Raw genomic sequence first — 26,033 nt, 5'->3', positions numbered from 1 at the left:
AAATTAAAGTTGGTGCCATGTTAACCTACAGAGCTAAGATCTTCCCTGTCTCATTAAAAGCCTTGGTGAAAGACAATAGAGACCTGGCAATGGATTGTCTTGGAGGCCAATGGTTTGAAGTTATGTTGGACCAAGATGGGAAGCAAATTCCAGAATCAAAGTTCTCTACCAAGTATATCGTGTCCCTGTCCCCTCTCTTCTCCAGTACCTCAGCTGGAGACATAACATGCCATTGTATAACATGGAGAGAGAGGCAGGTTTCTTAGGGTATGTCTATACTAGGGATGTAAATGTGGTTTTTAAAAGTACCCATTTAAACTATTAAAATTATATCAGTTAACCATTTAATCGTTAACATGATGGGACAGGGTCAGGGGCCGTTGCTTGGCCCCACACGGTGAGGTCCAGGCTGCTGCCAATCTGTTTTAAACATTAACTGCAGTATATTAACGGTAAGCTAATACTTATTGGTTAACTGTTTAACCGTTTAATATTTTACATCCCTAGTCTACACAGCAAAGAAAATCTCACAGCTGGCTGAGCCTGTGGACTCAGGCTCATGGCTGCAGGGCTGTAGACTTCTAGGCTCCTGCTGGAGCCCGAGTTCTGGTACCGTTCCACCTCACAGGGTCGTAGAGCCCACACAGCAGCCCAAGCCCAGATGTTTACACAGCAGTGAAACAGCCCCACAGCCCAAGCCCTGCTCGCCCGAGTCGGCTGGCACAGGCCAGCCGCAGGTGTCTAGTTCCTGTGTAGAAATACCCTATGATACACAGGACCCAAATCATAACAGGCTTTATCAGTTAAACCAGCAGTTTGAATTACACCTCACATTTAACAGAAAGTTGGTATAGTTCATAGAGCACATGGCAGTCCCCTTGGCAAGATGCCCAGCTGAGCAAGTGGAGAACCATATTCTCCGTTAATAAAGCTTCAGAGTGGTCTTGACAGTTGGATTAGCCCTTGTAGCCGCAATATTGTGACCACTTGGGTGCTAACTAATGTGCCAGGTATGTCACATATGAAGTGCTGATGTCCCAAATGGATTGGAGAGCAGAACTAAAATAGAAAGGCATGCTGCCTGTCATTACTTAGGGGCATCGTCAGAGGTGTGTGAAGAGAACCCAAGACTGGTATAGCAGGGGGTACTGTGGGTCAGAAATAATCTGCTCTGGCAAAGCTGAGTGCCTGTAGTTTTGTGGAGCCTGATTTTGGGCAAGCCCCTGTGGTTGGCTTAGCTCTCAAATTAATTGCCAAAGTCAATGAAGGCTCATATAGAATCATAGAATTCAAGATCAGAAGGGACCATTATGATCATCTAGTCTGACCTGCCCAGAGAGATGCACCCCACATACCGACCACCCCCCTCTCCCGCCTGTGAACCCTGCCCCCGGAAGGCATAAAAAAACCTCCAGCGAAGCCAATCTTCCTTCCAAAAAAATTCCTTCCGACCCCTTCCCAAATATGCAGCTGGTCAGCGAGCAGGCAAGCCTCTCTCCTCCCTCCTCAGCCATACTTAGGGTCACAGGTTACATCATACATAATTGATATTGATTGATTTATCCTATCTATCATATCCATCCATCATCCTCTATAACTTATAATTCTTTAATCTCGTGGAGGTCCCTTCCCTTCCTGTTTCTTTAGACTGACTGTGTTCCACTCCCACTCCCCTGATGGTTAGAAACCTTCGTCTAATTTCAAGCCTGAATTTCCTGACTGACAGTTTATATCCGTTCGTCCTCGTGTCCACATTAGCATGTGTGTAACTGGGGTGATGCATGAATATAAACTGGTGACAATGCATGAGCTGATAGTATGAAACACTATCTCATATTTAGGCATTTTTTCTTAACTTCCACTGAAAGCCACACACATTTCTGTTTGTATTACACTAGCATAAAGCAAAGTGAACCTATTTATTTTCACTCCTATCTGAATTCATGAGCCAGGACACAGATATATGTTTGGGAATCCCACACTTGTGAACAATAAACAGGAGTGTTACAGACCTGAAACTTTTACGAGTTCCTGATGAGTCCTATTTCTAAGTTCACCCACTCAAGGTCAGTAATTGGAGCTATTATTGCTAGGGGACATCAAATGTTTCCATGCTGCCAATTTAAGGCAACAGCTGAAACACTGTATAGCACATTCTCTTTCAGTACAATAAAACTTTATTTTGATCACCTTTCATAGAAACCGTATCCTAAACTGCTGTATTAAGTTAAATAAATATAGTTGCAGAGTCAAATAATAACTAATAAGGCAGGAATAAATAACTAATAAGAAGAAACTAATAAGAGAGGTAAATGCAAGGGAGAAAATATGTTTTCAGTTGCAATTGTTTTAAGGATGAAAATTCTAAAATCATTTGTACCTTTCACTCTGGGTTCCCAAAATGCTCCTTTGATTGCTGGCTTCCCTTTTACACCAAGTCTGTGCAGCCTGTCTCCTTATTGTAGTCTGCTATTTTCTTTGAAAGAGGAGACATTTTGCTTGGAAGGTACCAGAACAGATGTTAGATATGGCTGCAGTTAGTGACTGGCCTTTTAACCCACCTCAAGAAGCAATTACTGAACTCCGTCAATAAACTTGGAAAACTGACCTCAACAGAAATCAATATTGGTGATTGATTCTACTCAGTCATCATAATACATTCTCATTTATATAAATATATATTAGAGACTGCACATGTACTTGTCTCATGAGGGCTTGAAAAATCCACTTTCCTAGGCAAGTAGGAAGCATCTCTGAATAGGTACCATCAACTTTGGCAGAATCTAAGCTTTCCGTTTTTTTACTTCTGAGTTTCTATCACTTACGGTTATAAAGAAAACTTCCATACATGAATAGCATGTAACCCAGTGCATTGATGTCTGCCTGAATTTTGATGGTACCCAGGCTTCTGCTTCTTACAGGTTTTGGAGGGAAGGAGGTGTGGCAGTGCAAAAGTAGCTTTCATAATCCTGGCTAGTAGGCAAAGTCCTTGGGCCATTGGGAACTTTATGAATTCTTCAAGCCTTGTGCATTCTTTAGCCCTCCAGAGCCATCATTCATATATGGTTAAATATCCCTACGTGCATGGTGGGTTGCTTTGTTCCTTGAGAAATCTGTTCTGTACACTGGAAATGTGTTGGAAAAGAAACTGATAGGATTCCAGTGCTTTAGGGTCTGCTCAATATGGAGCAATTGCAGGGGCTGTGCTTTCTTTATCTTGTACATCCAGAGGCTGTAACTACTTGCTGGATTGCTTTCTTCGTGGCATTGAGAGTTAGCGCCAAGGAAATCAATGCTATTTCCTTCATGATTCCGTGGACTTTGCTGATATTTGTTGAGTAGGATTATTCTGTGGTCATGTGTTTGAAAGGCTTTTCTGGATATTCTGGCCTAGCATGCGGGTTTCTGTGGTCAATGGGATAGTTTGTTCTTCTGAAGTATTGTACGGTTTTTCGTTAACTTTGCTATGAATTGGATTAAGCCTTTCCAGTCTTTGTTGTTGTTTGTTTGCATTAGTGTGTGTTCTTTAAATTTAGCTGCAGCTATTCTTGCATAAACTGCTTGCTAAGGGGATAGAATGCACCCTCAGAACAGAGATATGAGGGAATATAACTTCAGAAGTGCCCTGTCTCTGTGAGAGGCTCTGTGCAATTAGAGTAAGTGGGTTAGGGAATGCAGTACCCAAACTTCCCCATCTCTGTATAGAAGGGAATGTGCAGATAGAATTATAGCGTTGATGAATTCAGCACACGGATATCTGATTTCTTGGCAGATTTGATCCCAGGAGTATCTGGCCTGCAGCCTACGCTGAGGAAAAGGCGGTCAAAATGACCACACTCAGGCAGCAGGGATGCAAGCTGTGTAACATGAACTCCTAACCTACAGGCAGATTTACTAGCTCTGAATAATGTCTGTTGTACTGTGAGATCTTATCTTCCTAATGGCCTGTAAGAAGGAACAAATGAGGAAGAACAAATATGACTCTTGCTTTGGTTTCCATTTTATAGAACAGTTTATTTGCTCTTGTTATAACTGGTGCTATTGTTATGCTTTTAAAGAGCTGAGTGAGTTTCTTAGAATTTTCAAAATTCATGTCAGTTATGTCAGGAGTTTTGGTTACTTTTGCCCTCTTCCTTTCTAAAGCTAAACCTCCCCCATTCATTTGAAGAATGAAGCTAGAGCCTGGTCAACACTAGAAAATTAGGTCAGTTTAACTATGTAGGTCATGGGTGTGAAGGCACTAGTTCAGGGGTCCTCAAACTGGGGGTCAGGACCCTTCATGGGGTTGTGAGGTTATTACATGGGGGATCGTGAGCTGTCAAACTCCACCCCAACCCCGCTTTGCCTCCAGCATTTATAATGGTGTTAAATATGTTTAAAAGTTGTTTTTAATTTATAAGGGGGGTGGGTCGCACTCAGAGGCTTGCTATGTCAAGGGGGTCAGCAGTAAAAAAAACTTTGAGAAACATTGCACTAGTTTGACAGAAGAATTCTTCTGTCAATCTAGCTACCACCTCTCAGGGAGATGGATTACCTACACTGACAGGAGAATCCCTCCCATCAGCATAGGTAGTGTCTACACTGAAGCTGCACAGCTGTGGTGCTGTAGCGTTTTAAGTGTAGACAAGCCCTAAATCTCTGGAAAGGAGGCAGGTACATGATATGTAACATCCTGTAATATTGATAGTGGTTTTTCTTTATAATAACTGTAAAGAGCCCATCAAGTATCATCATCCTAGAAGTCAGAGATGAAAAAGCTCTGTTGGGTCCTACCCAGTCAATCTCTCTGGAGCCGGGAGTGTTATTCAATATATTATATTACAGTAGTGCCCAGAAGCCTGAATTGGATTGGGACCCTGCTGCATTAGGTGCTGTATAAACAGAAGTAGAAATGGTCCCCGCTGCAAAACATTTTAAATCTGAGAAGTTTTTCCTACAGTACACTTTTGATTTGGGTGTTTGAGAACTGCCCTTCTCTATATCTGTATGTCTATTGGTATGACTAACTCTACAACTGTAGATGGTTGTGTAAGTGACCTGAGATCTCTTCCTACTCCCCCATCTTTTTAAGATGAAGGGCTTGAGGTTGCAATAGGTAAATAATATAGCCTACACCTAGAGACCTGATTTCACATGAGGGTTAGATCATGAATGGAAGTTAGTTTTGTACTTAGTCTCTACTTAGTCCCTAGCGGGCATTTGTCCAAGTGGCAAACCACTAGACAGTCCAATAAGATCATCAATCTACTTAGGAGAAGCCAAAGACTGAAAAAATAGGGCATAACTCAGGGCTATGTGCATTGTCAGAATTGTGTGGGATCCCAGCAGTGGTACATCTGGGGAGGCTGCATTGAAGTACATTGTCAGAGCAGCAAGATGGATAGAGGTGATTGATCAAGCTCCATGTGGGAAGTTTTCACAGAATCTGCCAGTGCGTCACTTGTCTCTCACCTGTGCTCTGTCCATCCCTTTCATCAGCCTCAACATTTAACTAAATAAGGGAAAAGAAAATATTATTGGTAAAGTAATGAATGGCTTGAACTTCTAGAAACGGAAAGAGTGAAAGGCTACCTCTTTGTAATACTGATATACTCTTCAGAGGGACTAATACATATGAAACCTTGATAATTGGCTGGGTGTCCTTCTGATGGGCACTGGAGGTTGAGATGCCAGGCAGTGCTGGTACTGCAGGCAGTTCTGTCCATGACAGTTGGGCCATATGAATTATCTCTGTGCTTTCTAGCTAATTCTTTCCTGTTGATTTTCATGAATCACTTCCCATCTCTGTGGGTAAGAAATTAAAATGGCAGTTTACCATCTGGGATAGCCACATCTGCTATTTAGAATCCCGTCTCTGGGGTCTGCTTCCTGCCCACACTCTTTCTTTTGGGGTAGATGTTGAAATACATCAAGAACTGGTGTTGCTTATCTAGGACATTTCACTGGCTAGCCAGAAAAAGTGCACACTGGGTGAATGTTTAGAACCTGCATGAAAATGCCTTTGAAATGCATTGGAGATTTCATTTGAGGGGCAGGGAAGCAGTTTGATCCTGGCCTGTAACTTGTTGGGTGTTATGTTGCAGAGTCCCAGGTTCACAGCTAGGTTGGCTGATGGAACCTTTTCGACTTGACGTGTATGTTATAAAATGCTAAAGGCACTCCTTGCCCTCTCTTCCCCCCCAACATCTAGTGTAAGAATCTAGACAAGAGAAATCCATTACTCTAGCCCAGGGTACCGGTACCAGGCATTCCCTGATTCTGGCCTCAATCTCCCCTGCCCCACCTTCCCAAAACAAACAAACACAAACCCCACAGGTGAGAATGCTATTGATGCTAAGGAACTTTGAGCCTTGACAATGAGCTTAGGACCAAAATGTAAAACCTATTTTGAAGACATTAAATTTTATGAGTGAGAACTGCCTGGACTCACCAAGATTAAAATTGGCAAGTGTTGCAGGAGGTATGTGGAGCAGTATAAAGACTAGTAGGAACAGATTTTCAAACAAGCTGAGCCTGTTGGATGCCAGCTCTTTTGAAAATCTGGCCCTTACAGACCCCAAACATAACTTCCCTTTGACTAATTGTGTGTATATTGCCATCTACAGGGGCTGTAATGTGTGTGGTAGCAGGAGTAAGGGAGGCATGTGTTGTTTTTCAGGAATTTGTAAAACTAAAAGTGACACTATATAGTAGTGTGGGTTCTACAGATAAACAAAGCTGTGTGCAGCTGTGCTCAGGACAGGGCATGCTCAGCCGCAGGAGCACCAGAAGCTCCCCAGAAGTCGGGGGGCTGTTGGCACCCAAACTATGGTCCCACCCCACCTCTTCCCCATAAGGCTCCACCCTCACTCCGCCTCTTCACCTGAGTCCTGCCCCCTGCTTGCTCCTCGCCACCTCTTGCTTGCCATTGAGGCAGATAAAAAGTGGGGAGGGTGCCTTTGAGATACAGTGACTCATAGCTTAATAAAGTAATGAGACGAGATCAGTGTATATGGGGCAGGATGGAATACACAAAGTGCTACGGTTTGCAGTTTGTGAGTTTGGGGTTTAAATTTAATAGTGGAAGGGCAAAAATTTTTAAATCTCTGTCCTATCATCTGCAATGAGCAGCTCTTTTCCATCTACAGAATATGGTACCACCTTAAAGGACTGTTCAGCTGGAGCTCTATCTTGTCTGCATCCCTGTGTTCTGTTTCAGTAGCTCAGGTCTATTGAAGGCCTATCTTAACTGTGAGTCTAACCAGTGGAAAGTAAGTAAAGGTCCATGAACTGTCACAATAACCTGTTCTATAAAGTTGTTAAAAAAATTACATCCAAAGAGGAAACAAAAAACTAAACTAATTTAAACAAAGATTTTCTAATATTATCCAACTAGGACGGTATTAAAATGATGACTGGTAAACAAAAGAAGTAAGGGATTGAAAATTAATAAACCAAAATTGGTGCTTTGAAAACTAGGCCTAAGTGGTAGACAGAGTAATAAGAGGACCATTCCACCCATTATCCCTTTTTGGGGTTCTTAAAAAAAAGCCTGGTTGAGGGGGAGGGAAGGAACTTTTACCATCACCACAGCTGTGGAGGAAGGATTTTTGCTGTAACCTCAAACATCAATACACTAGTAGGAATGCTTGACAATCATCGTTGTACCAGCGATGACCCCAGCCTAATACACGTGAGATCCTGCTCCGTCTTCCCCTCCCTCGTGTGTCCCTTTCCATCCTCCACTATCTTCCTCTTTTCTCTCTCTCTCTCTCGGCTTTTCAACTGCACTACATAGCACCAGCATAGTGAAATAAGACAGCCCATCCAACTCTGCTTGGTCTAAAAAGGACCAGGAAAGAAGAGGGACCTGACCAAATCAACCAAATGATGTTCCTGAGGCAGTGAGCAGTTCGTGATTCACTCAAATCAGCTCAGCTCATTAATCAAAAGAAACACTGTGAATGGCTTGACACCAACAGAACTCCTTTGTTTTCCCTCACCAACTGCACTCAACTGCTAGGCCTCATCCCTCCTCCTTGAAATAACTATTCTCTTATCTCTAGCTTGCTTCTTGCTTATAATATATATACCTGCCCCCTCCCAATTTCCACCACTTGCATCCGAAGAAGTGGGTATTCACCCACGAAAGCTCATGCTGCAAAACGTCTGTTAGTCTATAAGGTGCCACAGGATTCTTTGTTGCTTTTACAGATCCAGACTAACACGGCTACCCCTCTGATACCTGAGGCAGGAGGTAAGCCAGGGTGCAGAGCAACAGCTGTCATTGGCCAACTTGCCAGCCCAAAGCATCCATCCATGATTGCCAAGCTGCCCTGTATCTTGAAAACATCAACAAAAGTGGTATTTCTCCCGTCTTTACTATCCTACCTCTTCTCTCCCTTCTGTGTCTGTTTTGTCAAAAGCAGGAAAGAGACTATTATTCTCAACTCAAACAACACAGTAAACTCATCTTCCACACCAAGGGCAACTGTTTGACAGAAAAAGAGATTTTAAAGCAATATTCATTCTCCCAAAAAAACCCTCCAAACCCTGATTTTAATAGGTTTTAATTGTTTGTTTTGCTTAATCACTCAATTTCAATTGCATTGCTTTTTGCCTTATTTTAATTCTTTTCCTTTTGTATGTTTCAGTTAATACATTTCTGTCCTTTGGCATGAATTTCCTAATGTGTTTGCCACCATGGTATGAAATAGTCTGAGGACTCTGTATACCAAACCTTGCTTAAAACTGTTTAATGTTGGATATTTTCTGGGTCGTGTTAACACTTCAACTGTGCCTATATAGTCCATCTAAAATTTAAATTCTAAGTGAATACAGCAGTGTAGTCATGTTCTGACTCAACTCTTACTATAGAAAAGCTGCACTATAATGCACTAAAAGTGAGATGCATAAAAAAAAATCTTGCTTGCAGGAGCCTATGTTCAGCCAGGAATGGGAGGGAAATGCTATGGGTCAACAAGGATGTAGGATTTTGTACCAAATCCCATAAAGTCAACAGCACACGCAACTTTACCTAGAACCATCCTGTGTGTAATGAGAGAGATGCTTAAAAATTCATTCAGAAATGATGTCATCCCGCACTAAAATAAATCTAGCCCTGTGGTAGATGTGGCAGGTGCTCAGGAACACAGCACAATATATAACAGTTTAGGACTGACAGTGAAGATGAACCTTGTATCCAGTTTTAACTACAAGAGGAATCTAAAGTTTGCAGAATGTGATTGACTATGATGCCAGGACTAACACCAAGGAGGTGGCATGTTGGTGCAGTGGATGGAGCAAGTCTCAGGACTCCTAAGTTCTGTTCCTGCCTTCCCCACTTAAATCACTATCATTTTGGACAAGTCTCCCAGTCTTCTCAACTGTCTCCAGCCAGCCCCTGAAAAACTGAGAGCCACTAAGGAAATGCCTAAACTAAAGGATATGAAGGGAGTCCAGTGGCTTATATGAATAGCCAGTTATCTTTCCAGAGTCTGAACGCACCCATTGGAAGCCTGTAAACCCTTGAGACAGCTAACACACAATGATACACCATGGGAATGGTCAGAGACCCAAGAACAGACGTTTGAAAGGGCAAAAAAATCCTAAGCAAAGCATTAGTTCTAAAGTACCACAACCCCGCAGAGCAGCAAGAGCTATAGAGAGATGCGTCAGAAGGAGGCCTAAGAGCAGCATGGATGCAAAGCCAGCAGCCCACAACATTTGCTAGTAGAGCCCTGCCAGACGCAGAAAGGGAATATGCTCAGATAGAGCTACTGGCGGTGCTCTTTGGAATGGAACAATTTCACCATTGGGCACAAGGCGGATGTGCAGTCTGATCACAAGCCATTGGAAAGCAGCATGAAGAAGGTGCTGCTGAGTGCACCCAAGTGACTGCAGCATGTTACTGAGGGCTAGTATACAGCACTTAATAGAAAGCTGGCTTCCTCTGTTTACATGCCAGGTCTTCATATAGTTATCCTGGATCTGAGAAGGAACTTCAAATCCCTCCTTGAAACATGAAAAAAAAAGACAAGACAATGGCTGTTCACGCAGCTACATGTCTGCTCCGTCCATGAGAGCAGGCAGTCTGAAGTTTTTCCTGCTGAGGGGCTTTGGAGTTGTGGGTGTGAGTGTTAACTTTCCAGTGATTGCATGCAAGAGGAAGCCCTGAGGAAAGGTCAAGTTGAATGTCTGCCCCAGTGCCAACAACAGCACATGCCTCCCCTCAGGGAGGCTTTGTGGGAAAGAGCTCCTCACAGCCCTCTGCTTCCTCCCCATTAGTTCTGCTTTTTCTTTTTGCTCTGATGAATTTCTAAAGTAAGCTCTTCAGGCAAAGTATTTTCTCTTTCTCTGGAGAAGGCTGGTACCCTCTGTCTTCAGCCCAGGTACCTAGAATTGGTTATTAGCATTCTTTCCCTTCTCTGTGTGTGGATGTGCAGTCAGAGCTCTGAGCCCCAAGAAATACCCAAGCCAACCGAGGGCAGTGACTTGCAATGTCGTGCTTTCCTTGGAATTAGCTCAGAGGTCTTGAAGGAAGTTCTCTCTTTTGTTGGTTTGGGATTGGCAGTGTTTTATAAAGAAACAAAAGTGTCTGTGCCTAAAGATGCATGTGTGCATTATAGCACTTACACTGTGGCTTCACCTTCAAAATCCACTGAGTATTAACTGGTGAATTCTCAATACGAATCAATGTTTCCTCCAGTTTAGATTGACAGGTGTGAAATTGAAGCTGAAAGATTGTGACTTCCTCAGAGTTACAAAGAATATGTCTTAAAGCTAGGAATACTATTATTTATTTGTATTGCAGTACCACACACAGACCCCACTCTTAGACCAGAATCCCAGTGTCGTGTTATGGACAAGAGTGTTACAATCTAAGAATCCAGAACCTAATCTTGAATAGGACCCAGGAGTCTTGTTTCTGATTCTGTGCTCAAACCACTGTTCCTAGGTGGGCATTTCTGAAAGAAGGGTTCTAATTGACAATTGAATATTCTGTGTGCAGATATCCAGTATTCTGAGCCCTGCTTTACGCTATACAGATTGACATAAGACAGCTTATGTTGACCTAACTACATCAGTGTACACACTACAGCCTTGTCCTGTTGATGTAAGTGCCCCACTACATCGACGTAACTCCACCTCCCGGAGAGGCATAGGGCTCATGTTGGTGTAGGTAGGGTCACACAGTGGCAATGTAGACACTGCATTACTTACATCAGCTGGTGGTTGTCTTGTCAATTTCACAGCTCTGCTGGAGCTCGGCTCCCCACCTACTGCCTGGTGACTTGCGCTGCCCCCTGGGGTCCTGGCTCCCCACTCCCAGCAGGGAGCCCAGCTGCACTGAGGCTCCCGGCTCCAAGCCCAGATCCCAGCCTCGCCCCCCCCCCCCACCCCGGACTCTCAGTTCTCTGCAGGGAGCATGGCTGCTGACCAGACTCCAGGGATGGATCTCCCCGCTGGAGGCGAGAAGCCCAGGGGGCAGCTGGGCTCCTGGCGGGGAGCTGCGCAGAGCTGAGAATTCTGGCTCTCAATCCCCTACACTGCCTCTCTTCAGTCTGTAGAAGGGCTCCTGGTGAGGATGTGCACCACTGACAGAAGGAGGGTAGTGTGGACGTCAGCCACCACAGTAATTGTTGCAGTGGCTGTAAGTCGACCCAACTTAGGTCTATTTAAGATAGTGTAGTGTAGACATGCCCTGAGTGTGGCATGAGTGTGATGATATCAATCTGTGATGTAAAAGAATTGCCATGTTGGATCAGAACTGAGTTCTGTCTAATCCAGTCTCCTTTCTCTGATAGTGGCCAGCACCAGATGTATCAGAAGAAAGTGTAAGAACCCCACAGTAGGCATATGTGGGGTAATCCTGATCCCTAATAGTTACAAACTGGCTGAAGTCCTGAAGCATGAAGTTTAATCCCCCTTCCAAAATTTTTGTTAGCATTAATTATAACAACTCTGAATATTCTTAACATCAATATGTATATCCAATGTCTTTGTGAATCTTCCTCAGTGGGATCCTGTGATAATGGGCTGTGTGAAAAAGCATTTGAATTAGCCACCTTTTAATTTAATTGAATATTTCCTTATTCTTGTGCTGAGACAGGGAGCAGCATTTTAATTAAAACAGTACATCTCTAAGCGGGTGGTGATAAGTGATCCCCGTTAATCACAAAGGGCAGAGAGAGAAGTGACTGCTAGGCATAATGCCGTTCTACTGGATTCCTGCATGCCTTTGGCACTGAGGACACGTGACTTTGTGTCATAGTGCCCAAAGCATATGAGGACTTCAGTGAGCCCATCTCCTCATTGAGCCCATATCCACCCTCTGTGGCACACTGGGATATGGTGCATCCATACACCTAGATAAGTCATGGCTCATTGCCCCCCTATAGACTTCTGTTTCTAAGCATTATTTAAAAACGAGTCTTTGGTTATATAATCATACTCTGCACTACTGTAGTGTTTTCCATCTGATGATCTCAAAGCGTGTAGCCCCGTATTAGCTTTTTTTTTTTCTGCAGATTTTGTGTAGCATAGTCCTCCTGCCTTGCATTTTTATTCCCAGTGTCCCATGTTACTCTCTGTATCTTGCACCTAGGCCTGACCTGTGATAGAATTACTATTGCCTCTTGGTCCAAAAAGGGATTTTTGTTTGTGCCCCAGATAGGTTTTTCTTGTGGCGGGATATATAATTCTCTCTCTGTCCCTATTTTTTCATTCTCTTTCAGAACATGAGTGAAAACCTGAAGGACTGTTTGATCCAGACCCACACTTCCTTAGGGGAGATGGTGACAATAAAGACTGAGGCCTGCTCTCCGTGCCGAGACCAGGAGTATGGGCAACCCTGGTAAGAGACTGTACCTCTGCCTTATATGTTCCTTCATCTTGTCTCCATTTCAGCCATAGATTTAAGATGGGTTGGATTGATGGTGATCCCCCTGAGTCTCCGTGACCTGCAGCAGACATGGCAGATTTCTGCCAGACATGGTGGTTCTCCACTGAAAGCTCCCAGGCAATGTAAGCAGTGGGCACTGGATGCCATTGGAGAACCTTGTTCTGGCAGGACAGCCTGGGGCACTATGTATCAGCAACTTAGGCCTGGTCTACACTGGGGGGTTTCGATGTAAGATACGCAACTTCAGCTACGGGAATAGCGCAGCTGAAGTCGACGTATCTTATTTCGACTTACCTCCCGTCCTCACAGCATGGGATTAACAGCTGCGGCTCCCCCGTTGACTCCGCTTCCACCGCTCTCCCTGGTGGAGTTCCAGAGTCGACGGGAGCGCGTTCGGGGATCGATATATTGTGTCTAGACGAGATGCGATATATCGATCCCCGATAGATCGATTGCTGCCCGCCGATGCGGCGGGTAGTCTGGACATACCCTTAGATGGCAAAATCAAGCTTGACACTTTAGGCTGGGGAAGCAGGGTATGGCTGTTCAGACACCTTTTGTCTCATGGTGTGTTCCTTTCTATTCTTTCTCTAACATATCACATTCTTAAGTTCTTTATTCTCTTGCTTTCTCTCCCCAGCTCTGGGAGGGCTGACTCTCAATCCATGGAAGTGGAGCCTAAGAAACTGAAAGGGAAGCGGGATTTGATCATGACCAAGAGCTTTCAGCAAGTGGATTTCTGGTGTAAGTGTCTTATCATTGGAAGGAATAGACACCTCCACCTAGATAGAATTCTCTTCCTTGCCTAGTCCACCTGCTTCCCTGTGGATAGGAAAGGAGGTTCTGGGACAGAATTTACTTGTAAACCCGTCACTTTAGTTAAACTCCTGAGGACGCTGAAATACTTGGTGATGAAGCTGTCAGGCAGGGATTCGTGGCAGTCAGTCTCCTAAGTTCTGGATTTGTAGTGGGGCTGTGTGGGAAAATGTGCTAGGGGCTCTGAAGCATAAGGATTGGGTAACCGTGGAGTAGGCCTGGCAGCCCAGTAGAGAGCCTACAAAGTCCAGATTTAGGAGTTTTGGAACCATCATTCTCAGGCAAGGGAGCACTGCATGGGTAACTCCTCTTTTCTTTCTCCACATCCTGGGAGGCAAAAGTGGCCTGGCATACACTTGCACACCCTGAGTATTGTTAGCCTCCTAAGGAAGCTACAGTCCCTTCCTGCCACAGGAGAAGTATATGATGCTGTCTGTCGCTGAGGCATATGACAAAGGCAGTGGGATTATGTGGGCAAGTGTATTTACTGGATGCGTACAATGGGTCATGTACCCAACAAGCAAATGAGAGTGCTGCCTCCAAGAGCTAGTAGTTTAAAGGAGTGAGACAGCACAGAATAGGTGGGATACAGGCCTCTATGGCTGACATGTTCTCAGGAACAGTTAGGCTTTCAAGAGGAACTTGCAGGATAAAATGCTTGGCAAACTGCTCTAGGTGTAAGCTGTGATATGGGAGGAGCCACAAAAGGAGCCATTGGCAGGGAGCTTGGGAAGAGAAGGGGTATAAGAGGGGATATGTGAAGAGACATATGTGGGAGTAGAATTGTATACATCCTGGACTGGAAGGAGGATTAACTTGATACAGAAAGTGTGTGGAAGCTAGTGAAGGGCTTGAGGCGGTGTGGAGACGTGGTCAGAGCAGCAGGAGAAGAAGGCAGTCTTGTTCCTCTTTTAATGAACTGTCTTTTTGTGTGTGCATTAATGCATATGAACACATTTCTGCCCCCTGCTGAATGGAGGCAAGACTGCTAGATGGTGTCATATGCCCTATATTGCTCTGTATTGCTGAAAGATTCTCCTTTTCCTCAGTGGCCGGGTTCTTTGCTTTTGGAGTAGAAGAATCTGAGTTCTGTCCTTATTGTTGAAGGTTGTATAAGCTAATAATTGCTTTCAGAGGTTGGCATTTCTGTCAGTGGAAGTTTCAGCTCACAAGCTAATTCCTGTTTCCTCCAGTTTGCGAGTCCTGCCAGGAGTATTTCGTGGATGAATGTCCAAACCACGGTCCCCCTGTATTTGTGTCAGACACTCCAGTACCCGTTGGGATCCCTGACCGGGCAGCACTGACCATCCCGCCTGGCATGGAGGTAGTGAAAGAACCCAGCGGGGAGAATGACGTACGCTGTGTGAATGAGGTTATCCCCAAAGGTCATGTCTTTGGGCCGTATGAGGGGCAGATCTCCAGCCAGGACAAGTCAGCAGGATTCTTCTCTTGGCTGGTGAGTGTCCTAACTGCCTCCCTAATTGTGACAATCCAACCACGCAGCCTAGAGCAGCGAGTTATGGGGTATGGTGCTAGCTCTGCTAAAAGAATGGGTGCCTTTCTATTGATCTAAATGTGCAGCAGCTCCAGGTCCACCTATTGTAATTATTATTTTTTTAGGGATACAGATTAGAGAAGGGGGCCGGGAGTCAAGATTCCTGGATTGTATTCCCAGATCTGGGAGGGAATGTGGTCTAGTGCAGGACTTCTCAACTGATGGGGCAAAACCCACAAGTGGCCCACAAAGGGGTGCCCTCTGGGTCACAGCCTACCGGCTGAGAAAGCTTCGAAGTCTGATAGTCACTGGAACGTAGAAGGAATGAATGAATAGCTTACTCCCTCTCCTCTGCCTCTGGCTGTTCTCTCTGGCATGCCTTCCAGCCAATCCCGAGGAAACTCCTCAGTGTTTCTTCCTTGACTCTAAGAGTTGGGGAGGATTACTTCTATAGGTTACAGAACTGTTTCCATGGCCTCTTGAAACAGCACTTCCCCCTCCCCTGAAGCACCTCACTGTGAAGTGTGAAGGAGGGAGAAGTCCACCAATCAGGATTTAACAGTCCCAGCACCCCCTAAATCTGTCATCCACCGGGATGTTGACCTGAATTTTATGGGTTAGTTGTTATGGCTCGCCACTGATCGCATCCGACCAGAAGATTTATAGGTTCTTGTCCAATTCAGACTACAGGGTCCGAGAACTCAGAGAATTTTATATCAGGAGAGGACTCTCCGGGTGCTTGGCAAAAACACTTACACTGAGGACAATACCAAATTGATAAAAACTTTATTGAGATTAACAAAAGAATAATAAATGCTATGAAACTTATAAATGCAAAACAGTAAAAGAATTCCAAAACTCCTATTGTAAGTGCCTTAACTTAACATACTCACACCCTTCCTTGAGGACCCGGTAATAGGAGGTGAAGGACCAGCCTTACTCCTGGCATGCCTGAGAGCACGATGGTTCTGGTTTCCCCAATAGTTAGGAATGTCGAGTAGTTACACTATAGTGCACACACTGAGCTGATAGTGTGATAGAAGATAGTCTATAGAATATAGGAGGACAAAGAAAAGAGAGAGCTAGAAGCCTCCTATGATATCCTTACAAGGTATTTTATAGGATCCTGACCCTATGCAATTCAGGCCCAACCTACTATACCCAAATCTTATTTCCACACCCTAAGAAATTTATGGGTATTCTTATCCTATAGGTTAGTGCAGGGGTAGGCAACCTATGGCACGCGTCCCGAAGGCGGCACACAAGCTGATTTTCAGTGGCACTCACACTGCCAGGGTCCTGGCCACCAGTCCGGGGGGCTCTGCATTTTAATTTAATTTTAAATGAAGCGTCTTAAACATTTTAAAAACCTTATTTACTTTACATACAACAATAGTTTAGTTATATATTATCGACTTATAGAAAGAGACCTTCTAAAAACATTAAAATGTATTACTGGCACGCGAAACCTTAAATCAGAGTGAATAAATGAAGACTCAGCACACCACTTCTGAAAAGTTGCCGACCCCTGGGCTAGTGGATTATGACACTTACTCTCTACATATTATCTCACTCCAAAACTGCCAACCTAGGCTCTCTTGGCGACTCCCAGGTTTGTGGTGTACCCTGCGGTTACCAACCAGTTGCAGTCGCCAGATTAACCCGTTCAGTGTTGTGTGTAGTTCCTCCCTTTGGTTCCCCAAAATTCAGGGACCGTTCCTATCCGTGCCAAAGGTTGCCATCTTTTATGCTGATTTACTCTTAACTGATTATACTTTTAGCTATTTAGCAGATCTTACTGGATACAGGCCGGTAGGCTTCTTGCATTTCAGCAAAACTTCATCTGTGTATAATTATTAGGAAATGTATGTCATATGCCTCAACACATGCTAATTTCATAGGAATTAATACTGATAAAGAATATATAATATGATATAAGAATGAAATGGATTAAATCAGAAAGAGAAACATATTATTTGATATCCTACTAATCCAGCCAGCCATATAATAGTTAGCAAAATAATCCTATGGGCTACAGGGAGCAGCTCCACTACCCCACACAGTCTTCAGCATTAAAAACCATCCTGCTATTATCCCAATCCCACAGCCCTTTTCAGCCATAAAGAAACCACTAGGTGGATTTGAGGTTGTGGGTATGAAACGTTTGAGAACTGTTTTGAGTGGTTAAAGCACAGAACTGGGAACCAGGCCTTCCAAGTTCTGCTCACAGCTCTGCTGTTGATCTGCTTTGTGACCTTGACCCAAGGTCCTTATCTCTGTGCCTCAGTCTAGCCATCTGCAAAGTGGGGATCTGTCTCAGTTCTGAGGGAGAAGAGGAAGAGGGGAATTCAGTCTCTAGCATCTTAGCTGAGACTGTCAACAATGCACAAAATAGTGCCAGCTGAAATGATAGGTTTGTGATGTGGATATTTGTATGTTGGGCAATGGACTGATACCACCAAGCTCATTTCACAGAGGGGACCGCAAACACATATCCAGTGGGAGCAAGCTAGACACTGTACTGGTCCAGGCTAGATTTGAAACCATGACCTAGAGGTAAAATGCTTTATATCCCAGGATCCCCTGACCCGGGGCTAGAATGGAAATATGATCTAGAGGTGAAGAGTTCTGTATTCCCTGATTCCCTCTGAGCCAGCCAGTCTTCCTGTTACTTTTATTTTATTATTCTACAGATTGTTGATAAGAACAACCGCTACAAATCTATAGATGGGACAGATGAAACCAAAGCAAATTGGATGAGGTGAGTCCGACTCTCTTCTGACTACCCTGGAAGGGGCTTATGATCCAGAGAAAAGGCAGGATGCATTTCTCATCCTTCTGTGTGACAGTTACAAAAGAGGCCCTTTCTTACAGGGTTCAATTCTTGTGTTCTTCCATTATGTGCTCTTGTGAGAGTCCTCTGCTGTCAGATTGAATGGTCGGATCTAACAGAGGTGTGTGCAGAGAATGGCTGTTCTTTGTGATGAGCAAGCACAGTAAAAATAGTGAACAGATATACGCTCCCCCCTTTTTACAAACATTAACAAGTCTCACTCCCATTTTCTTTGATTCCCCCACCCCATTTTACTTTCCAGTGTTTGCAAATAATCTTGCAGAAAATATTCCATGTTGATTTTATCCTTTCCCATTTTCCAGACATTGAGAGAGAGAGAGCGAGAGAGACTTTTTCCTTATGTTTCTAATGGAGCAAAATCTGCTATGGCGCTCTTCTGTTTGTTTTCTTGTTTGTGTCACTAGTCTGATTGATTATATAGGTACAGCACTTGTTATTGAACTCTACTGGCTGAGTGGCTTCATAGCATCAGAACACAGAGCAGTGTAGGTACTGGACAAAAAGTGGATCTGGTTCTTGAATGGAACAGTGAGAAATGAAGATGTTTAGCATTTATACAGCACTCTTTAGTTTCAGAGTTCTTTACAAGTATTGATGTACTCTTTGCAGCCCCCTGTGACGTTATAAGCAGGTAGCATTTACCTTGTATAAATGGGGAAGCTCCTCCAAAGAGGTGAAGTGATTTGCCCAAGGCCACAGATGTATCAGTAACAGAGTTAACAGAGGGCATGAGAACTTGTGGGTTTCTTGCTACTTCTGTGTTCTTACCAATCAATAACACTGCCTTCAGTGGTGGTTTTTTGAAGAGCTAGATCGTTGGCGTCAGGAAAGCATTCCAGACAAGAACAAAATAACTTTGGGGTTAATTGGATTGTTGGCCCAAATGAACAGTTCCCTTATTAGCTTCACCAAGGAAAGAGGCATAGTGTGGAACATGTGTGGAGACACTACAAAGGCAGCCATATTCTGGTACTGCTCTTCCTTTTTGTCTGCTTGCATGAATGGAGGGTGTCCTGACACTTGTATCCAGGATGTTCAGCCAATGAGACAAGAAAGGTTGGAGTTCTTAATACTGTCATGTGGTCTTCTGTGTGTGAGAAACCTTTATTCCAGTAGGACTGGTCTCTAGTCTGGAGTTATGGAATTCATGGAAAAGAGAAGGGGTGGGAGGAGGAATGGATGGATATTTGGATGTAGCCCTTACAGCAAAGATTTCAGAGATCAGAAGCCATAGTCGAGATTTTCATGGTCAGAAGCCATGGAGAGATTTTTCTGCTATTGTTACCTCTTCTCGTAACCCAATCAGGGGCAAGAGTGGGAATAGAGAAAACATGGTCCCATGAAATGAGAACCTTATAATAATATCTTCCTCCTGGATTTGACTTGTATGGCCCTACCACTACCAATTTCATATTGGCCCTGTGCAGGACCAGTTACCAGTACAGCACCATAGGACTGAATGATCTCACAGGAACCTTTTCATAAACCAGCATTTGCCTTGGTTATGTCCTGATGGAATGGCCAAACCGTTCTGCTCAGCCTGGTAGAGTGAGTAGACTATAAAAGGTTGGATGGAGAGAAACGGAACAACAGTGGAGATAAGGTGCAAGAGGGTCACCAGACTCCTTTAGGGGTTGTTTATCGGGAGACCCCAGACAGGTCATGCAGAAACTGAACTCCATGGAGTGAAATCTTTCTGATCTTACCACATACAGCCTGGAAAAAGTGCTTCCCAAAGTGTGGGGACTATGACTGTATTCATGCTAACAAACGTGTTACTAGAAAGGATTGATGGGAAAAGTTTTTTGTGAATTCAGAAACTTTCAGATTGGGTAGGCATTCAGGGTCCTGCCTTAGCATCTTACCCCTCCCGGATATTATCCTCAAAAGCTATACTGCTAGGACTGCTGTAGCAGCCCCTGAAAAAAGAGTAGCTGTCTCCTTGCCATTGCAAAGTATTCTCTCTGGGAACAGAGTGGGTCCGCTCACTGGTGTGGGGTCCTCCGGGGACAGCAGCCTGAGCTGATTCACTTTGTATTGTGTTATGTGTCATTTTATGTGTGTTTGACCCACCAAATCTGATCATCTTTATATTCCTAACATTGGAATTTGGCACCTTTCAGTTCTTACTCTTTGGGGAATCCAGATCCTCTTTAACTAGGGCAGCGGATAGGAGGAAGGGAAGAACACAAGCCAGGGCAAGTGACAAGCAGCTGTCAGATGACACATACAGTGTTGCATTTTTCCTGCTCGTCGTGCTTTGTCTCTGAGAAGCTGTTGGAGCTGGGCTGCATGTTGAGATGGCCACTGATCCAAGAACCAGTCACTGTAACAGTCTCCTCTTCGCATGAAGGCTTGTTATCTCTAGTAGTGTGTGGAACATAGTGGTTTTGTTTGTAGGGTTTTGTGTGAACGATTTCCTCGGTCTCACTTCACATAGGGACTGACTTTGAACAAATGCCCTGACTCAACTCAAACCTCGGTCAAAATCGCTATGTTGCCTCCAGCTTTAATAAAAATAACATGAATCTACCCCAGTCCCGAATCTTACAAGGGCTCGCACAAAATCGAGAACCAGCCCCATTGTTTTGGGTTACTTTTGGGATGTGGAGGAGACACTTCATACAGCTCTTGGTGACTCTTTGTCATAAGGGATGAGGCAGGAGATACGTCTGGAAAAGGGAACTACCTTTGAAATAGGGCAGGGAGCCCTTAGGACACCCTTCTGGGTGACTCACCATTGTCCTCATTGGAAGATGGTGAAGGGAAGCATCTGGAGTTGTGGCAGTGTCTAAGGGGATTATCACAGTGTGGTGTCTCATATGTGAGAGTCCTAAAATTCCTGTGGCAGGTTATAGTCTCCAAGCTGTTGCTAGAAAAGAGCACTCGAATGCTCAGAAATGTATTACCTGGTCCAAATCCCCAACCTTGGGATAGGAAAGTCTTAATTTACCTCACCATGTGCACATATGTGCATGGAAATGTCTCTGTGTTTGCTTTTTTAAGGTTTGCATTGTTGGTGCAACTCCTTGGGAACATTTTCCTACCAGGTTTATTATGGCTGCATATGCACACAGTTGGGATGGGTTTGCAATAGCACTATCTTACTTTCTTCAGCCCTTTGGGCATGGCCGGGGATGGATACCTGGCTTCAGTGCCCATGCTCATTTAATTTAGTTGGGTGGCATACATCCATTTCTGTTAGCTGTCTGCGTGTGGGTCCTGAGTGCTCCTATGGGTCTTCCTGTTTCAGTGAACTGCTGTGAAGGAGTAAGAAGTAATGTATAGCAGTATCACTCTGAAACTCTGACGGAGTCACGAGCTCCCTGCAAACAGCACTCTGAGGCCATTGTGCATTTGCTCCTCAGAAGCAGTGTAGAGTGTAGGTGGCTTTGTGTTCAGAACGGTTCTGTATATCACACATTAGCAAGTCTCAAATACTCCTTTGCAACTGAAAGTGAAGCTTGTACAGCTTTAAGCTGTCTCTGGGGACCCGCCCCTTCTGAGCTGAGGAGTGAATTCAAAACTATGGATGGGCTGTTATGGCTCCTGTGGGCAGGCCCTGGCAACATCCCACATTTCATTCTGTGTGGGCCACAACACTTGAAAGTTAAAAGCTTCTCCTTCCATTCACACGATAGGTGCCAAAACTAGAGGCCTGAAGAATCTCTAAAGGGCAAAACACTAGGTTTTAATACCAACCCAAAACTCATCCCAGGCTCCTGGTAACTATCACTACACCATGCGAGCCTGTCACAAGCCTGTGCAAACCACGTCTGCTGGGAACCTAACACTTGGCTTCATGTTTTGTCTTAAAATCAGGCCAGACTTACCAGTTTTGGTAGAGTTTTGTTTTTTTGGCATTCTCTTAAATGGCAAACTGAAGGGAAATTCCACTTTGATGCACAGACTCAGAAGGAAAAACTGGTATGAGCCCCTAGGACCTGAAACTGCCACAGCTCACTTTAGCTTAGGACTAAGTGCGTCTGTGCAATTCCCTGTACGGCATTAGCTGCAATGGCAGATTTGGGACCCATAATTCACCTCTGGTGCAGCTCCAACAATGACAGATGTTGTGGAAGCAGTAATGTAGACAGGGCTCAGTCTTGTTAACACTGTCAGCTTACCTTGCTCAGAGCAACTCCCAAGCAAGTTCTCTGTTAAAATCTCACCTGCTTTCCCATTACAGAGAGATTATCATACTGTTACCCCTTTTGACCAGAACAGTTAGCCAGTACTGGAAATCTTGCCAGTTGTTTCAGTTAGAAGGAGAAATTGATGATGTTGTCAGGTATCTGTTTGATACAATTCTGCTTATTTACAGAGAATGTGCATAAAGTCCAGTTTCCCTGAACGCCGTAGGAATCATACGGGAGACAATTTCCTTGCAAATATTCCAATCCTCTTTTCCCAGCCAGCATTCTGCCCCCGAAGCGCTCTCTTACACGCTACATGTGCTGCTCTGGCTATCGGCTTTCTGCTTCCTTCTCTGAGTGCCTCTGAGGTGTTTCTGGAATCATCTGTGCACAGGCAGGTGTATACACACACAGACAACTCCACCAGAGCAATACCCCACCCTCGGTATTTGCATTCAGCCTCCAGTAAAACCTCTCAGCCCAATAGCCCAGCTCCTGACCAGCCTTTTATGTGGCCTGTGTTTTGGGCAGTGGCTCCTATTGTTTCAGATATCTGTTTCATAAAGGAGTTTAACTGCTTCTTACCTTGATCCTGAACAAGGGCTGCTCTTGTGCCTTCAGTGAAGTTTCACACCTCCCTCAACATAACAGTACTAAGGAAAACAAACAAATACACCTGAAAGGAGTCCACTTATTTTTCCATAAGTTTTTGTTATAGTTTACATTTGTCTAGTGCCTTTCATGCCAGTGTATCCCAAAGTTCTCAACGCTGGGAGGCAGCCATCTGCTGATAACTAGTGCAGATTACAAAAATGGGACATATTACCTACCCCTTAAAATGTATCTTCGGATCTTTAGTGTCCATGCAGCACAGACAGGATCTTTTGTTTAAGATCTCCTTCAGCTAACACTCCCTCCCACCCAACTGCGTGACATTAACTATAACTTCTGGTTGAACATGTAGTGACACCATGCACTAACAATATAATTAGACATTTTAATGTGTGGTGCCAGATTAGATTAGATTAAACTGATTTTTAAAGACAAGTTAGATTTTTTTCATTTCCCCCCTGCCACCACGGTGCTACTATGGCACAGAGTTAAGGTGGTTTGGATGCTCTAACTGGATATTTCCATACTTAATATGTTTGGATTTCTTTTAATTTTTAGCATATGTCTGAATTTCCTGGGTTTGTAATTGTTGATTTTGGGGTTAGTTTCATCATCACTGATTTGTTTTTACCTTAAATTACAGATATATACTTTCAAACTTTACTCCATCTTGATGTAGATTTTGTGTGAGAATTTCCTTTTTTAAATGATCAGAAACTTCATACATCAGTGCTAAACAGGAAACCCAAAGAGAACATTATCATATATTTTTAATGATTGGAAGATGTGTAGTATCATCCTTAAATCATATGTATTTGAAATTTTGGGGCCAGAGTCACCTATATGTTCTGACTGCTTTACTCTGCTCTGGAATAACACAAAGCACCCTGAACATACTGGCTAGGTAAGCTGGGTTTACAGGTGCTTTGCATTCTCAGTGCACTCCTGTTTCCCCTGCCCCTCCAGTCTTCCATTTTCTTGCACCCACGAGGGCCAGATTAACCCATCACTGGGCCCTACATAAACATACACTTCCGGGCCCCTCTCTGCACATGAATAGCAAACAGCTATAAAAGCAGCAAAGAATCCTTTGGCACCTTATAGACTAACAGATGTTTTGCAGCATGAGCTTTCGTGGGTGAATACCCACTTCGTTGGATGCAAGTAGTGGAAATTTCCAGGGGCAGGTATATATATATGCAAGCAACAAGCAAGCTAGAGATAACGAGATTAGTTCAATCAGGGAGGATGAGGCCCTGTTCTAGCAGTAGAGGTGTGGAAACCAAGGGAGGAGAAACTGGTTCTGTAGTTGGCTAGCCATTCACAGTCTTTGTTTAATCCTGAGCTGATGGTGTCAAATTTGCAGATGAACTGAAGCTCAGCAGTTTCTCTTTGAAGTCTGGTCCTGAAGTTTTTTTGCTGCAGGATGGCCACCTTAAGATCTGCTATTATGTGGCCAGGGAGGTTGAAGTGTTCTCCTACAGGTTTTTGTATATTGCCATTCCTAATATCTGATTTGTGTCCATTTATCCTTTTCCTTAGAGACTGTCCAGTTTGGCCGATGTACATAGCAGAGGGGCATTGCTGGCATATGATGGTGTATATTACATTGGTGGATGCAGGTGAATGAACCGGTGATGGTGTGGCTGATCTGGTTAGGTCCTGTGATGGTGTCGCTGGTGTAGATATGTGGGCAGAGTTGGCATCGAGGTTTGTTGCATGGATTGGTTCCTGAGCTAGAGTTACTATGGTGCGGTGTGCAGTTACTGGTGAGAATATGCTTCAGGTTGCTTGCATATATATACCTGCCCCTGGAAATTTCCACTACTTGCATCCGACGAAGTGGGTATTCACCCACGAAAGCTCATGCTGCAAAACATCTGTTAGTCTATAAGGTGCCACAGGATTCTTTGCTGCTTTTACAGATCCAGACAACACGGCTACCCCTCTGTTACTAAACAGCTATAAAGTACACTTGCCATGGCTGGGCTGGCTATGTTGTGGATCTGCCAGGACCAGTTCTCATAGTGTTGCTGCTCACTATGGCAGAGGGGCAGCCAGGCCAAACTTGGATGAGTGGCATAGTGACCCGGCACTGCTCAGTGTACTGTATGGCTGTTTGTTGGAATTCTCTGAAGAACAGTATTCATTAACTACACCGAAGAAGAAACTTTCACTTAAGATAATAAGTAAAAAAATTACCATTAATCAGTTCTTAAATTTAAAAAAAGTATTCATATGGTAGCCTGTGGATAAGATTCCAGCAAGTTTTAACTTTAAGGGAAATTGAGTCTGCATTGTGTTCCCTTATTGAAATCATTTAGAACACACAAATAAGGTCTGACATAGCATACTGAGGTTTTTTTTAAAAGGTCCCATTTTTAAATTGTTAATTCATAAGCTAATTAATGGACTTTGTAAATTATCACAAAATTCATTCACTACTCAGTGTATTGGTGAGGATATGCTGAAATGTTCATACATAACAAAGGCTTTGAATCCCTGCTTTGAACTCAACTCAACATTAATTGTGGAGCTCAAACTAGCCCCTCCATAAGAGTCCCAGTTTCAAGCTTGAAAGTTACCTTTTAAAAAACAAAATGGCCTCCCTTTTCTGTCTCAACTGAGGAATATTGAAAGCTTGTTGTGGGTGTGGGTGGAATTGGTCCCCACCAACTCCCTCTTGCTGCAGATGAGCCCCAGTGCAGCACTGGCCATGTGGTTGGATGTGGGGGGTGTGGTACTTGGCGTTGATTTCTTTTTACCCAATTGTGCTTTGTGGGATGTTCAACCCAAGGAATATGACTGAACGAAAGAGGAAGCCCAAGTTTTCCAAGGAAGAGCTGGACATTCTGGTCACTGAGGTGACCCGGAACGAAGCCATGCTGTTTGGGAGGGAGACAATGCGTCTATCCCATGCTGACAGGGACAAGATCTGGGAAGGCATAGCCAGGAAAATCACATCAGTCAGCCAGGTCCCCAGGTCTGTAAAAGACATTAAGCACAGATGGGACGACATGAAGAGAAGGACCAAGGACAAACTGGCATTCATGCAGAGGTCGCTCTCCAGCCCTGGCAGCACGGGGCGGCCCTCGGCCATCGTCCTGACCGCCCACGAGAGAGCCATCGAGTCGACGCTGCATTCGTCACACCAGATGCACGGCTTCCGGAGAGCGGATCTGGACGTGGTTGACAGCCCATCAACGAGCTGTAAGTATCTCTACATTAACCTCTGTT

General features: G+C 44.1%; 1 protein-coding gene and 1 long non-coding RNA gene across 6 annotated transcripts in view; one reads left to right on the top strand and one right to left on the bottom strand.

The window, feature by feature from the left end:
• LOC120402891 overlaps positions 1-26,033 on the bottom strand; it is a 204,428-nt gene that overhangs the window by 146,555 nt on the left and 31,840 nt on the right. The window lies entirely within an intron of this gene.
• The window catches only part of PRDM11 (PR/SET domain 11), a 53,791-nt gene that overhangs the window by 6,439 nt on the left and 21,319 nt on the right, over positions 1-26,033 (top strand). For 2 of the 5 annotated variants that reach the window (XM_039533427.1, XM_039533424.1), the window contains exons 2-5: positions 12,717-12,835; positions 13,524-13,627; positions 14,893-15,155; positions 17,888-17,955. In XM_039533427.1, coding sequence (XP_039389361.1) covers positions 12,720-12,835; positions 13,524-13,627; positions 14,893-15,155; positions 17,888-17,955 — 551 coding nt within the window. In that variant the 5' untranslated portion in view covers positions 12,717-12,719. Of the gene's footprint in view, positions 1-7,129; positions 7,251-12,716; positions 12,836-13,523; positions 13,628-14,892; positions 15,156-17,887; positions 17,956-25,593; positions 26,007-26,033 lie in introns of those variants that run through there. The other 3 variants (XM_039533428.1, XM_039533425.1, XM_039533426.1) reach the window with 3 other exon arrangements.

This window comes from Mauremys reevesii, linkage group 4 (assembly GCF_016161935.1).
Source record: "Mauremys reevesii isolate NIE-2019 linkage group 4, ASM1616193v1, whole genome shotgun sequence".
NCBI lineage: Eukaryota > Metazoa > Chordata > Testudines > Geoemydidae > Mauremys > Mauremys reevesii.
The sequence above is the reverse complement of the archived record's forward strand: the minus strand, read 5'-3'. Positions and strand labels throughout refer to the sequence as shown.